Source organism: Acanthochromis polyacanthus, chromosome 23 (assembly GCF_021347895.1).
Source record: "Acanthochromis polyacanthus isolate Apoly-LR-REF ecotype Palm Island chromosome 23, KAUST_Apoly_ChrSc, whole genome shotgun sequence".
In the NCBI taxonomy this organism is placed as follows: Eukaryota; Metazoa; Chordata; class Actinopteri; family Pomacentridae; genus Acanthochromis; species Acanthochromis polyacanthus.
Genome location: NC_067135.1, coordinates 23,969,439 through 23,981,159, shown reverse-complemented (window position 1 = coordinate 23,981,159; position 11,721 = coordinate 23,969,439). Strand labels below are relative to the sequence as shown.

Here is an 11,721-nt window from a genome sequence, read left to right as displayed (position 1 = left end):
ATGACTTGTATGTCAAAACACACAGTCTAGTCAAATATATGTACTGCATTCATGTATTTAACTTCAGAGTTCTTGTTCTTACTGTTTCTATTTTCTGCTGTTTGGAGTAAAATTTTGTTCTCTCATTAAAGGTGCAGTGTTTAGGTTTTAGTGACATCAAGTGGTGGAGTTGCAGATTGTCAGTCTGACTCGCAGGATGTAGACTTGTGGTTTAAACCAACCATTTCCCCCTCAACTTCCTCCATCTTTGTTTTTAAAACCTCCTTTACTGTTGGAAACACCAACAACAACCTTCAAGCAGCAGTGTAGACGCTAAAAATGTCTAGTTTGGCAGAAAACTGAGAAAAAAAAATGGTGCAATATGGCAGTGCTCCATGTTGTATTTTTAATTTTTCTTGTGTGAATTCCTTCCTGTGATGCCCTATCACTGTTTTTGCAGTGACTATTCTAATTGGTGTAAAGAAATACAGAAATAAGAATAGTTTTTTTTTCCATAGTAGAAGGATAATGAGGTGCAGTTAGACCATTCTTTATTCACAGCGCTGCGTAGATCATCAGTCAGAGAACCTTTAAAAAAGCAAAACACCCTCTAGTGGTGGTGTTTGTTTTGTCCATTCTCAGCCTCCGTAGAAAGATGGCGCTGCAGAAATGTGATGAACTCATTCTAAGGTCATAAAAAAACTACAGTTCCTGTTTTTAAATGATTAAACACCAGTTTGAACATAAAATCTAAATATAGCCAGTGAATTCTAGCATATTAGTGATGATTAAGCTACTCTGCTGAATATAAAATGTTGTTTATGTCGGTATAAACCTGACATTTCCTCTTCAACTTCCTCCATCTTGGTGCTTTTAAAATCCCCTTTATTTTTGGAAACAACAACAACAACTTTCAAGCACCAACATAGACACTAAAAACCTCAGGTTTTGCAGAAAGTTTTAAAAAGATCATGCAGCAAGGCGTGTTTTGTTACTCCACCATGGAACGGTGGAGTTATGTGACGATCAGCATTGGTTTGTCTGTCTGTCTGTCTGTCAGCAGCATTACGCGAAAACGGATTAACGGATTTGGATGAAATTTTCAGGGAAGGCAGAAATGACACAAGGACCAAGAGATTAGCATTTGGCAGTGATGCGGCTTATAGTCTGGATCTACAGATTTGTTAAAGATTTCTGTATCATTGTGAGATAGTGGCACAGTGTCACTGTAACCATGACATCAAGTGGACACTACATCATCTGCCTGCTGACGATCACATGTTGGAGCTTCTACTACAAAATCCACCACTGCGGACAACAAAAGTTTTAAAGATTTCATCCATCGGAAATGACACGACTGACCAGCCTTGGTGGAGTACTGCACTCTCTGAGGGCTTTTCTTGTTTTATTTTATTATCATTTTTGTGAATTCCTCTCTGTGCAATGGATTATAAAAGTGTGGATGATGATCAGGGCCGGATTGGAAGTCAAATTCGGCCCGGGACTCTTTGGACCAGACCAGCCCACCTGTTTTTAATTTTCTTGCACAACCGAGTCACAGATTGAGATCAATGCACCGGTTTCCAGCAGACTTGGAGGTTTTGACTCTTGATACCAAACCGTCCCGGAACTCGTGATGAAGCCAACAGAAACACATCGTCTCCAAAAAGCAGAACTCTGACGTGCTTAACCTGGACATCTTTCTCACTCTTGGTTCCCTTTGAGATCCTGAAATGTTTCTGAAATGATCACTTCTAGAACCTCAAACTTCGACGTCCTCTGATGTTTCTCACTTGCTGACTGTCTTTTGCTGATGCATCCAACAATGGCGATGTTTGATCTACGACGTGTTTTGCATCCGTTGTTACAAAAGTGCTTGAAAACCTCTCTTTTTTAAAAAGTGTTTTCCATCCTTGTTTCACTGCATTTTTCTCTCGATCAGGCATACCATAAAACACTATTCCTGTCTACATCCTCTGCTGCTGCTTCATCCAGTCGTCTTCTAGCGGATCACATCTCCTCGTTGCATCTAAATTCTCTGAAATGTAAAGGAGGAAACCTGCAGAGATCACACAGGCAGGACCGTGTTTCTGTTCCTGTGCATGAAACAGCGTTTAACACACTAATGCATGAAACACACACACACATTTACAGTTGTGGGCGTGGCCAGGACAGACAGCTGACTGTCTTCTCCGTTGACATGGCAGCAGATCAGACCGCAGGCAAAACTGATAACAGCGCCGTCGTGTCTTTTTTTCACTCCTTTTACGCACAAGAACTTCTGTTTTTAAAACTTTAGCAACTTGCCTGAGAAACCTGCAAATTGTTGGACCGTAGGAACAAAAAAATATTTAATTTACTCCTGTGCGGGCTGCCTTTTACTCAGGAGAAGGTTTGTGCGATTTTTCTTGGTTGTAAATAGACGCTTCTGCTCCTGTAACGCGCGTTTTCTGTCATTTTGGTTTTGGAAAACATGCTTAGAAGTTTAATTTGTTGCCAAGAGTCAAGTTTATTAAAGTGCGTCTCTGTTTTCCAGCTGTTTGCCTTCATGCGTGACCTTGGTTCTGCCTCTTCTTCAGCTCCTAATTGGAGACATCACCGTGCCATTTCTGCGCTCTGAGGCGGATAATGCAGCAGGAACGGCTGCTCAAAGTGTTGGTTATCGGCGACCTAGGAGTCGGAAAGACGTCCATCATAAAGCGCTACGTGCACCAGGTGTTCTCCCAGCACTACCGGGCCACCATCGGGGTGGACTTCGCCCTCAAAATGCTCAACTGGGACCAGAAGACGGTGGTGCGGCTGCAGCTGTGGGACATCGCCGGTGCGTAAAAGAGAAATATCTGAGGAAAAGCTAATATTTGCTCTTTGTCTGCGCACAGAAACAGACTTTGAGTCGCTAAGGAAATAACAGGATGTCGCAACAGTGCCATAATCAGGGCAAAATACACAAACGCTGCATGTTCATAAACAGGAAAATCTCAGGTTTTAAACCCTGGTGCTCTTGACTTTGGCTTTAAAAAAGCTTTATAATGCATTTTTGAAGTTCAATATGTGTTTGTTGACATTAACACGTGAATTAATGAATACAGCCAAGTACATTCACTGAGTTCATGTATTTAAGCACAACTTTTGGGTAGTTCTGTTTCCATTTTCTGCTGCTTTTAGTAAAATATTGTTCTTTCTTTAAAGGTACAGTGTGTAGGATTTATTAGCATCTAGTGGTGAGGTTGCACATTTGTAATGTTTATATATTAGTCTAACTCACAGGATGTAGACTTCATGTATAAACCTGCCATTTCCTCTGCAGCTTCCTCCATCTTTGTGTTTTTAAAATCCCCTTTGTTGTGGGAAATGCCAACAACAACCTTTGAGTACCAACGTAGACGCTAAAGATGTCAAGTTTTGCAGAAAACTTGGGGGAAAAAATCATGCAGTACAGTAATGCTGCGTGTTTTATCTTTCATTTTTTCTGTGTGATATCTTTCGACATACAAGGAAACAGTCATTGTGTGTCTATTTTTGGTCACTTTGTGTCCATTTTAGTCATTTTCTGTCTGTTTTTGGACATTTTGTGTCTTTTTCGTCATGTTTTGTCTATTTTGTTTCTATTTTAGTCATTTTCTTTCTCTTTTTAGTCATTTTGTGTCTATGTCTGGTTATTATGTGTCTATTTTTGGTCATTTTGTGTGTCTTTGGTCATTTTCTGTATATTTTTGGTCATTTTGTGTCTCTTTTTCATCATGTTTTGTCTATTTTGTGTCAATTTTAGTCATTTTGTGTCTTTTTTTACTTATGTTGTGTTTCTTTTAGTCATTTTCTGTCTATTTTAGTAATTTCATTTAGATTTTAGTCATCCTGTGTCTATTTTTGGTCATTTTCTGTCTATTTTAGTTATTTTGTGTCCATTTTTAAAAAAAAAATCATTTTACGTCTCTTTTTTGTCATGTTTTATCTATTTTGTGTCTATTTTAGGTCATTTTATGTCTCTTTTTACTCATGATGTGTCTCTTTTTAGGTCATTTTATGTCTCTTTTTAGTCATTTTGTGTATATTTTAGTCATTTTGTGTGTATTGTAGTTGGTTTTAAAGAAACACAGAAATACAAATACTTTTTTCTGTAGTAGAATGATAATGAGGTGTAGTCAGACCATTCTCTATTCACAGCGCTGCGTAGACTGATCTGCTTAGCTCGAGTAGAACCAAACAAATTCCTCTCTCTTCACGAAGCTCTTCTCAGTTTAAAGGAGAACCCATAAAAGCAAAACGTCGCTAGAGATAGTTTGTTTTGTCCATTCTGAGCTACCGTAGAAAGATGACGCTGCAGAAATGTAAAGAACTCATTTTTAATTCTAAGGTTACAAAAAACAATAAAAATGTCAAAATTGATTCAAGTTTCGGAGCTGTAGTGGAAGAAGCATCTCAAAAAATACCTCAAATATACAGATGTATACCATCACAAGTAAAAATCCAGTGCAACTACACTGTTAAAGGCTGTGTTTTCCAGTGCAGCCGTATCGTTACATGTTGTATCACCAACATATACCTCAAAACTGCTCCAATGTCTTTCATTTTAATGTAATTTTATAGAATTACACAGAATTTTCATGTTGTAGCTGGTTGAGGGGGACATAATTGTCTAATTACTAGATATACTCAACAGAAAATATCAACATAAAGCAGCATAAAATGGAAATATTGAAGAACAAGTATCTCATAATATATTCCACAGGGTGGAAGGTCTGATATAACGCATTTTTAAGAATGTGTGTCCAAATTTTCATCACTTTCTTTTGCTTAAATGCAACAAATTTGTTGCACTTGTTTGAACGTTAACAGAATCTTTCAACATGCTACCAGGAAGTGAACCGTTTTTGCTGATGCATCCAACAATGACGATGTTTGATCTGAGGTTTGGTTCGCCTCTGGTTTTGCAGAAGTGCATGAAAAAGCTCTTTTTGTTGTCAAGTTCTTTCCCTCCTTGTTTCACAGCTTTCCCCTCTCGATCACACACACTTTAACACACTATTCTCCTGTCGCTGTGTGCTCAGTGGCGGCTGATAAGAGTCATTTGCATGTTGATCCCGGAGGACTTTAGACTGGAGCTGGTAGATTATCCTCGTCGATGTGAAGGTGATAATTGCATCACTGTTTTGTGTGATGAGGAGGTGTTTCTCCAGATGAAGTGATGCTGATCCCGCTAATGATACGGTCGTGGAAGAGTTTTACAGCATCAAAGGTCAAGACTAATTAAAGGAAAGTAATTTTTTTGTTTTTTGTTTTTATAAAAAGATACAGCTTTTTTTTTTAAGCACACGCTTTCATTCAGGACCATAGACTGTATATAAAGATGGACGTAGCAGCTGGCTCCAAAAATGAAGCCCACCCGGAAGTGTCAAAAACTTGCAATATCACACCGTCTGCTAGGATTGGCTCCAAAAAGCTTTTGCTCCATAGACCCCAGTTCATTTTTGGAAAAAATAAAATTTGATAGACTGATGTTTTACAGCTCAGGATTTTTTTCCCGTTAGTTTTCATGGTCAAAATGAGAGATCAGGTGGCCGATCTTAAAATAAATCAATACTGAATTTTAAATAAATCGTTAAAGTTGGTGGAGCCAGGGGGCGTGGCTATACTTGATAGACAGTCTTGTCTGGAATGATTGACAGATCCTTTTATTCCGAAAGCAGCAACAGAAGCCTCTGCGGTAAAATGTGGGCGGGATAAGAGAGTCCTCAGCTCTCAGTCTGGCCCGCCCATAGACTGGTCCTTCCCCGAGTTGCTCTCCGGTCCAGCCTGTTTGATGATGTTTTTTACATCACTGTCTCCAAAAAATCCACAATGGCGACCAGGAAGTAGCAAAATCCGGGCTTCATTTTCTTGGCGTTGAAACCAACGGGTGACGTCACGGTTAGTTCACGCCTGTTCAGGACTGAATTAGCATATTTCCAGTGGAGGTTTTGTATAGAATTTACGGTTTATGTTTCAACCACTCAGTTATTTATTGGACTGCACACAGGAAAAAGCACCAGGCACCCTTGAAATTCAGACTGGAAATATTAAAGGAATGATGTTATTCTAGATCTTGCTGCTGTCTGATGCTTCTATCAGTTCAGGGAAAAGATCAAAGCAACAAACTAAACTTCTGCTCCTGTCAAAAACTGATTAAAACCTTGCAGGTGAGTTATGGGTAATCTGAAGTGTTCTGTCTCAATCACTGTAAAGATTCGCGTTTAAATGGATGCTGTTGACTCACAAGAGCTGCAGGATAAACAAACGGCGTTAACAGTGGAGTTGCACTGGAAAAGCTGAAGGATAAAAACAATGTTACATGTTGTGGATTGATACAACATTTAACAATTTAGTTTCACTGAATTGAGTGTCTAAAAGCTCTACTGAGCTTTATTAGTTCTGGTAAGAAGATGTTTTTGTTAGCTTTGGATAAAGTCAGGTTTGGTCTGTTTTCAGTTTTTATGCTAGGCTAAGCTAAGCGAGACCCATTTGTGATGTCAATCATCTCAGCAAACTCTGAACAAGGAAGCAAATGAGTGCATTTCCTCCAAATGTCAAACTATTTGTGGAAGTTGATTTGGTCTTTGTGAACAACAAACATTTTCTGCATGAATCATGTGGAAAAGATGCGTGGTGAGGGAAACCACAGCTTACATGTTTTCATGTTGCAGAACTGAAGTTATTGGACGCTGCCAGCACAGACCGGTCAGCGCTGGTGTTTTCTGACTGTCGGTGAAAGACAAAGATGACATCTGTTGTTAGGAGATGTCTCTCAGTGCAGTGTGTGTCCAGTGTTTTTTCTATCAGCTATTTGTCGCGCTGTGTCGGTCATATGCAGTGTGTGTGTGTGTCTGTTTGTGTGTGTGTGTTGCGTGGGCAGGTAATTAAAGGGGTTGTGGGGACCTAATGTCCTCACAACCATAGGAAAACCAAAACAAATGCCATTTGTGGGGACCTCATTTGGGTCCCCATGAGGGGAGACAGTGTTTTCTTGGCCATGTTGTTGTTACTGAAAAAAGTAAAAGTGCAAAAATGTTTCTTTAGGGTTAGGCATTGTTTTGGTCTGGGCTAAGGTTGTGTGTGTGTGTGTGTGTGTGTGTGTGTGTGTGTGTGTGTGTGTGTGTGTGTGTGTGTGTGTGTGTGTGTGTGTTTGTGTGTGTTCATCAGATGCTCACTTACTGATTCACCACTATATTAAGATCATGTGGAGGAAGTTAGCTACCAGGACAGAGACTTATTCTCAGCTGAACACAGGCAACAGTGATCACACACACACACGGATGCAAGAAAAGATGTATTTTTCTGCAAACATGCACTCAAGGTTTAACTAAATTTCATCGTAGTCTGTTTCTGGTCATTTTAGAAGTCGTGGTACAAGTCGACAGGGCGAAACTCTTCAAAAATTTCTTCATTACACTGAATAAAAAGTTGTGTCTTTATAGATAGATAGATAGATAGATAGATAGATAGATAGATAGATAGATAGATAGATAGATAGATAGATAGATGAGAAATTTCAATGTGTATTTGGTCTTATTTCAGTTGTCTTTGATACATGTCATCATGACAGTATGTATTGTAGGATACAACTCTTATTTAAAGAGACGTGTCATCTGCATATAATGACATCTTTTAATCTTATTCATCAGGTGTCCAGCAAAGAAGAAATCAGTAGAAATGTCTGATGAATAACAACAAAACAGAAATGCAGAATACATGACTTTAATGCAGAAATCTCTGAAAAGAAACTACCAAACTGTTTTCTTGTATGAACCCATCACTCAGTCATAGTTTTGAGTTTTGTTCAGTTATTTCTTGTTTTATTGTGGGAAGATCCCATTACGCACCATTCCCATAGAGTCATTTTACTGTGTTTAATTTGATCCACACAGATGAGGTTTTAAGGGTTAAATCAGTGGAACTTCAAATTGAATTTGATGGCCGGTCAGGACTTTCTAAAAGAAGGTGCTTTTGTCTCTATTTTAAGTTTGACTGTAATGAAGTTTAGCTCTGTTTGAACTATAATGTCAGATATTTCATCAAGTGATTTGAAGTCCCAGATCGGTCCTGGTGCAACCGTGAAGTCACAGCATTTGACTTTTTGAAACGAAAGCCTTGAACTCATGTGTTTCTTCATTGCAAATGTTGGAAACAGCATTCACTGTGTTGTTTGGTCTTCTGTTGTCCTTGAAAAGGCCAGGAACGGTATGGCAACATGACCCGGGTGTACTACAGGGAGGCCGTTGGGGCGCTGGTGGTGTTCGACATGACCAGATCCTCCACGTTTCAGGCCGTCCTCAAGTGGAAAGGAGACCTGGACTCGAAGGTAGAAGAAGCTCAAAGACCCATCCTGGTTTTTTATTCCCATTTTCCATTAGTTTACCATTAGTTTCACCGGTCAATCAACTGGTGGTAAAGGTTGTGTTGATTTGTTTGGAGATTTTTCCCCACTGCAGAGTTTTCATATTGTTACATATTTGTCTCACTTAAAAGTTTCAGATCATCAATATAATTTTAATATCAGGCAAAGATAACCAAGAAAACACAAAATGCAGTTTTTAGATGTGAGGTGATTATAACATCTTGCCCTATGTGAAAAAGTAATTGCCCCCCTTAGCTACCAGTCTACCAAATGACCAAATTCATTCATCATTTGGGTTCAGTTTCTCCATCCACACTCAATATGATTACTGCCAGGCTTGTTGAACCTAAACATCACTAAATAGAACCTGTCTTCATTGTGAAGTAGATAAAGGCTCTGAAAAAGCAGCACATGATGCCACGTTCTGAAGAGATTCAAGAACAGATGAGGAACAAAGTCATTGACATTCTGCTCTCTATCAGAAAATCCTCCTGGAGAACATCCATCATCAGTTCATGACCTAAAGCTCAACACTAATGGTTTATGCAGCAAGACAAAGACCCAAAGACCACCAGTAAGTCCACCTCTGAGTGGATCAGAAAGAACTAAATGAAGGTTCTGGAGTCAAAGTCTGGACTTGAATCTGACTGAGATTCTGTGACAAGACCTTAAAAGGACAGTTCATGATCTAAAACCATCTAATGTGACTGAATTCAAACTATTCAAACTATTATTATTAATTATTATTATTATTATTATTCTGCAGAGAAGAGTGGACCAGAATTCCTCCAGTTTAGTTTGTCGAGCTCCTCTGCAGGACTCTTTGATCATGATGGATTGTTTGTACTGAGTCATTTCTTCTTCTATCTCTTCGGGGTTCGATCAGGTCGCCCTGAGCAATGGGAGGCCGGTTCCAGTCGTTCTATTGGCTAACAAATGTGACCAGCGTCGTCACGGTTTGTGCCCCAAACTGCCCAAACTGGAGAACTTCTCTCAGCAGTACGGCTTCGTCGGCTGGTACGAAACCTCGGCCAAGGCAAGACAGGACTTTTTCTGATTTCCTCTGTTAGCTTCTGCATGTTTCCACAGAGAAATCTTCATCAGCTTCTGTTTCATGGTCTCAGTTGACTTAATTAGTCACTCTTATTTTAACTCCAACTGCTCTCTACTCTTACAGTTAAACATAACAGATGCACTGACTACTGGTTGTTTTGATTCAGTTAATCATTTTAAATTATATTTTATAGCAATGACTGCCTAACAATTTCTCAATTTTTTTTTAACTTATCAAGTGAATATATTTTGGATTATAATCTGTTGGTTGAGTTTGAAGATGTCCCCTTAATTTTTCCACTAAAACTACCATTGAAAATCCTTTTCTCTGTGTTTTGACTCTTTGGAGAGTGACTAAACCTGAACTTTTGCTCTCCTTTTGTGTCCTGAACAGTGAAAAGGCAGCTTTTAGAAATGTTCCTTTCAAACCGAACAGCATTAGTCGATTGTCCAGGCTTTCGTGGACAAATGTTACCTTCACGTTTTCTGATTTTCTGTCTGTTATTACACCTCTTTCTTCTCTAAACCCTCGACCTTCGTCCTCTTCCTCCAGGACAACACCAACATTGACGCCGCCATCACATGTTTGGTGAAGAACATCATGCTGATAGAAGAAGAGAAAACCCTGACCGAGGCGTCCATCGAACCAGACGACGGCATCATAGTTCTGCCTCACTTCGACTACAACATGAAGGAGAAGAGACTCGACGGATGTTCAGGTTGCTCCTCGATTAAACCCAAACGTGGAGACGACTGAAGCAGGAGAGGAGAGATGATTTAAGGGATGTAGCCTAAAGTTGCATCTTTTCCTTCCTCACTCACTTCTTTGTGTTTCATCAGATAATTTGATGGAAACTGTTTTTTTAATTCCAAAACAAAAACATTTCAATATGAAATCTCTTTCTCTCTGTGGAGGATAAAACTATTTTTTCAACCAACTGGCTTAAAAGTTTGCTACGTCGCCTCAAAAGTCTTTTACGGAGGTCTTGACTTCCATCCGAATTCCGTTCTTACGACGCAATGAAACACAATTTCTTCGTAAGTTGGAACTCACATATGTACATGAGTGGCGTACAACTGACAATTGTTACCAAAGTGGTCTTCTTCATATACGACGTATTCGTCTGCTCCGCTCGCAAACTAGTTCCCACGCAAAATTAGTTTTAACATCGCAAAAGCCGTACGATGGAATGATGGAACAAGACTTTGTTATTTATAGGAGATGGCAACGTAACCACAAAACGTTGTAGGTTGAGGACATCGTAAACCGAGGACCTGTTGCATTTGGAACATGTGGAAACAGGCAGTTTCTGATTTGAAAGAAAAACTCAACTTAGAAGAGAGGATTTGATGAAGATGAAGGACATTTGTCACATTTGAGAAAAGCCGCTTCGCTCTGTCCATAACTGCTTCTAAAATTATCCTGTACATCGAGCGTTTTGTATTTAAAGTAAATCTCCTTCTGTATTTATCACAGAATGCTCCTGATTTATTTATGGAATTTGTAAAACATAATTACTAACCTAAATTGGTTCCGTTGTGTTGTCTGCTTCAGTTTTTCTTCAGTTACGGAAGATCTGTTCAGTGTTAAAGGAGTTTTTTGACCAATGGTGGCGCTATTGAGCTAATAAAGTTTTCACAAAAACAATCATCTGCTTTATCAGAAACCAAATCAGGAAGAATTTAGCCTAATGTGCCAATGTGTCGAAATGTATTGCTTTTTGAACTATTTTGGGGAAGAAAAAAAAAAAAAAAAAATCGCCATTTTTTTTTTTGACTAGTGAGATGAAAAACATGCAGATTTTTTGCTCTGTTGAGACTTATTTAAGAATTGCAGTTAAGACTCCTTGATCCCTTCGATTTAGTCAGGTGAATGTGTTCCTAAAATAATTTTGCAACTACTATAGGTAGAATTTTGCTGTTTTATTTTATATCGTGATGTAGAGTATTTGTCACGAACGGGCGGTGTGAACCCAAGCAGCAGGCGAAACAGACAGGCAGGGTGAATTAAACAATAATTTTAATATTAACATAAAATCAATCAAGGGAGGAACAGGGGATAAAATCAAGAAGGGGGGCAAAACTAAACAAGAAGTTTTACCAAACTTGGACCGCCCGGCGACAAAGATGACCCCTGTGACCTTGAAAATGAGGTCAAGGTCACCAAATTCGAACTTGACCTGTGTCTTATTATGGTACACCTGTGTACCAATTATGGTGAGGCTACATCAATATTTGATCGAGTTATCGCGTGGAAACCAAATTATTACAGACAAACAAGCAACCAACCAACCAACCAAGACCATGCAGCTCAAAAC

At 39.1% G+C, this 11,721-nt stretch overlaps 1 protein-coding gene and 1 long non-coding RNA gene across 3 annotated transcripts in view; both read left to right on the top strand.

The window, feature by feature from the left end:
• Positions 1-11,721, top strand: part of LOC127532457 (uncharacterized) — a 28,800-nt gene that overhangs the window by 4,429 nt on the left and 12,650 nt on the right. The gene's annotated exons all lie outside the window — the stretch shown is intronic.
• On the top strand, positions 2,184-11,051 carry zgc:162171 (uncharacterized protein LOC565931 homolog). Of its 2 annotated transcripts, none has more exons than XM_022217810.2 (5): positions 2,184-2,371; positions 2,559-2,800; positions 8,184-8,314; positions 9,237-9,386; positions 9,957-11,051. In XM_022217810.2, the coding sequence occupies exons 2-5, from the start codon at positions 2,608-2,610 to the stop codon at positions 10,158-10,160; spliced, it is 678 nt and encodes a 225-aa protein (XP_022073502.1). In that variant the 5' UTR covers positions 2,184-2,371; positions 2,559-2,607; the 3' UTR covers positions 10,161-11,051. The 2 variants fall into 2 exon arrangements, with proteins under 2 accessions (XP_022073502.1, XP_022073501.1); XM_022217809.2 differs by having other exon boundaries at positions 2,185-2,371; positions 2,516-2,800.

Bases quoted from the DNA above. Each gene is read 5' to 3' on its own strand.
- zgc:162171 (XM_022217810.2), top strand. From the start codon at position 2,608: ATGCAGCAGGAACGGCTGCTCAAAGTGTTGGTTATCGGCGACCTAGGA. The intron at 8,315-9,236 runs GTAGAAGAAGCT...GGGTTCGATCAG, and splicing joins AAGGAGACCTGGACTCGAAG to GTCGCCCTGAGCAATGGGAG. The intron at 9,387-9,956 runs GCAAGACAGGAC...CTCTTCCTCCAG, and splicing joins GGTACGAAACCTCGGCCAAG to GACAACACCAACATTGACGC.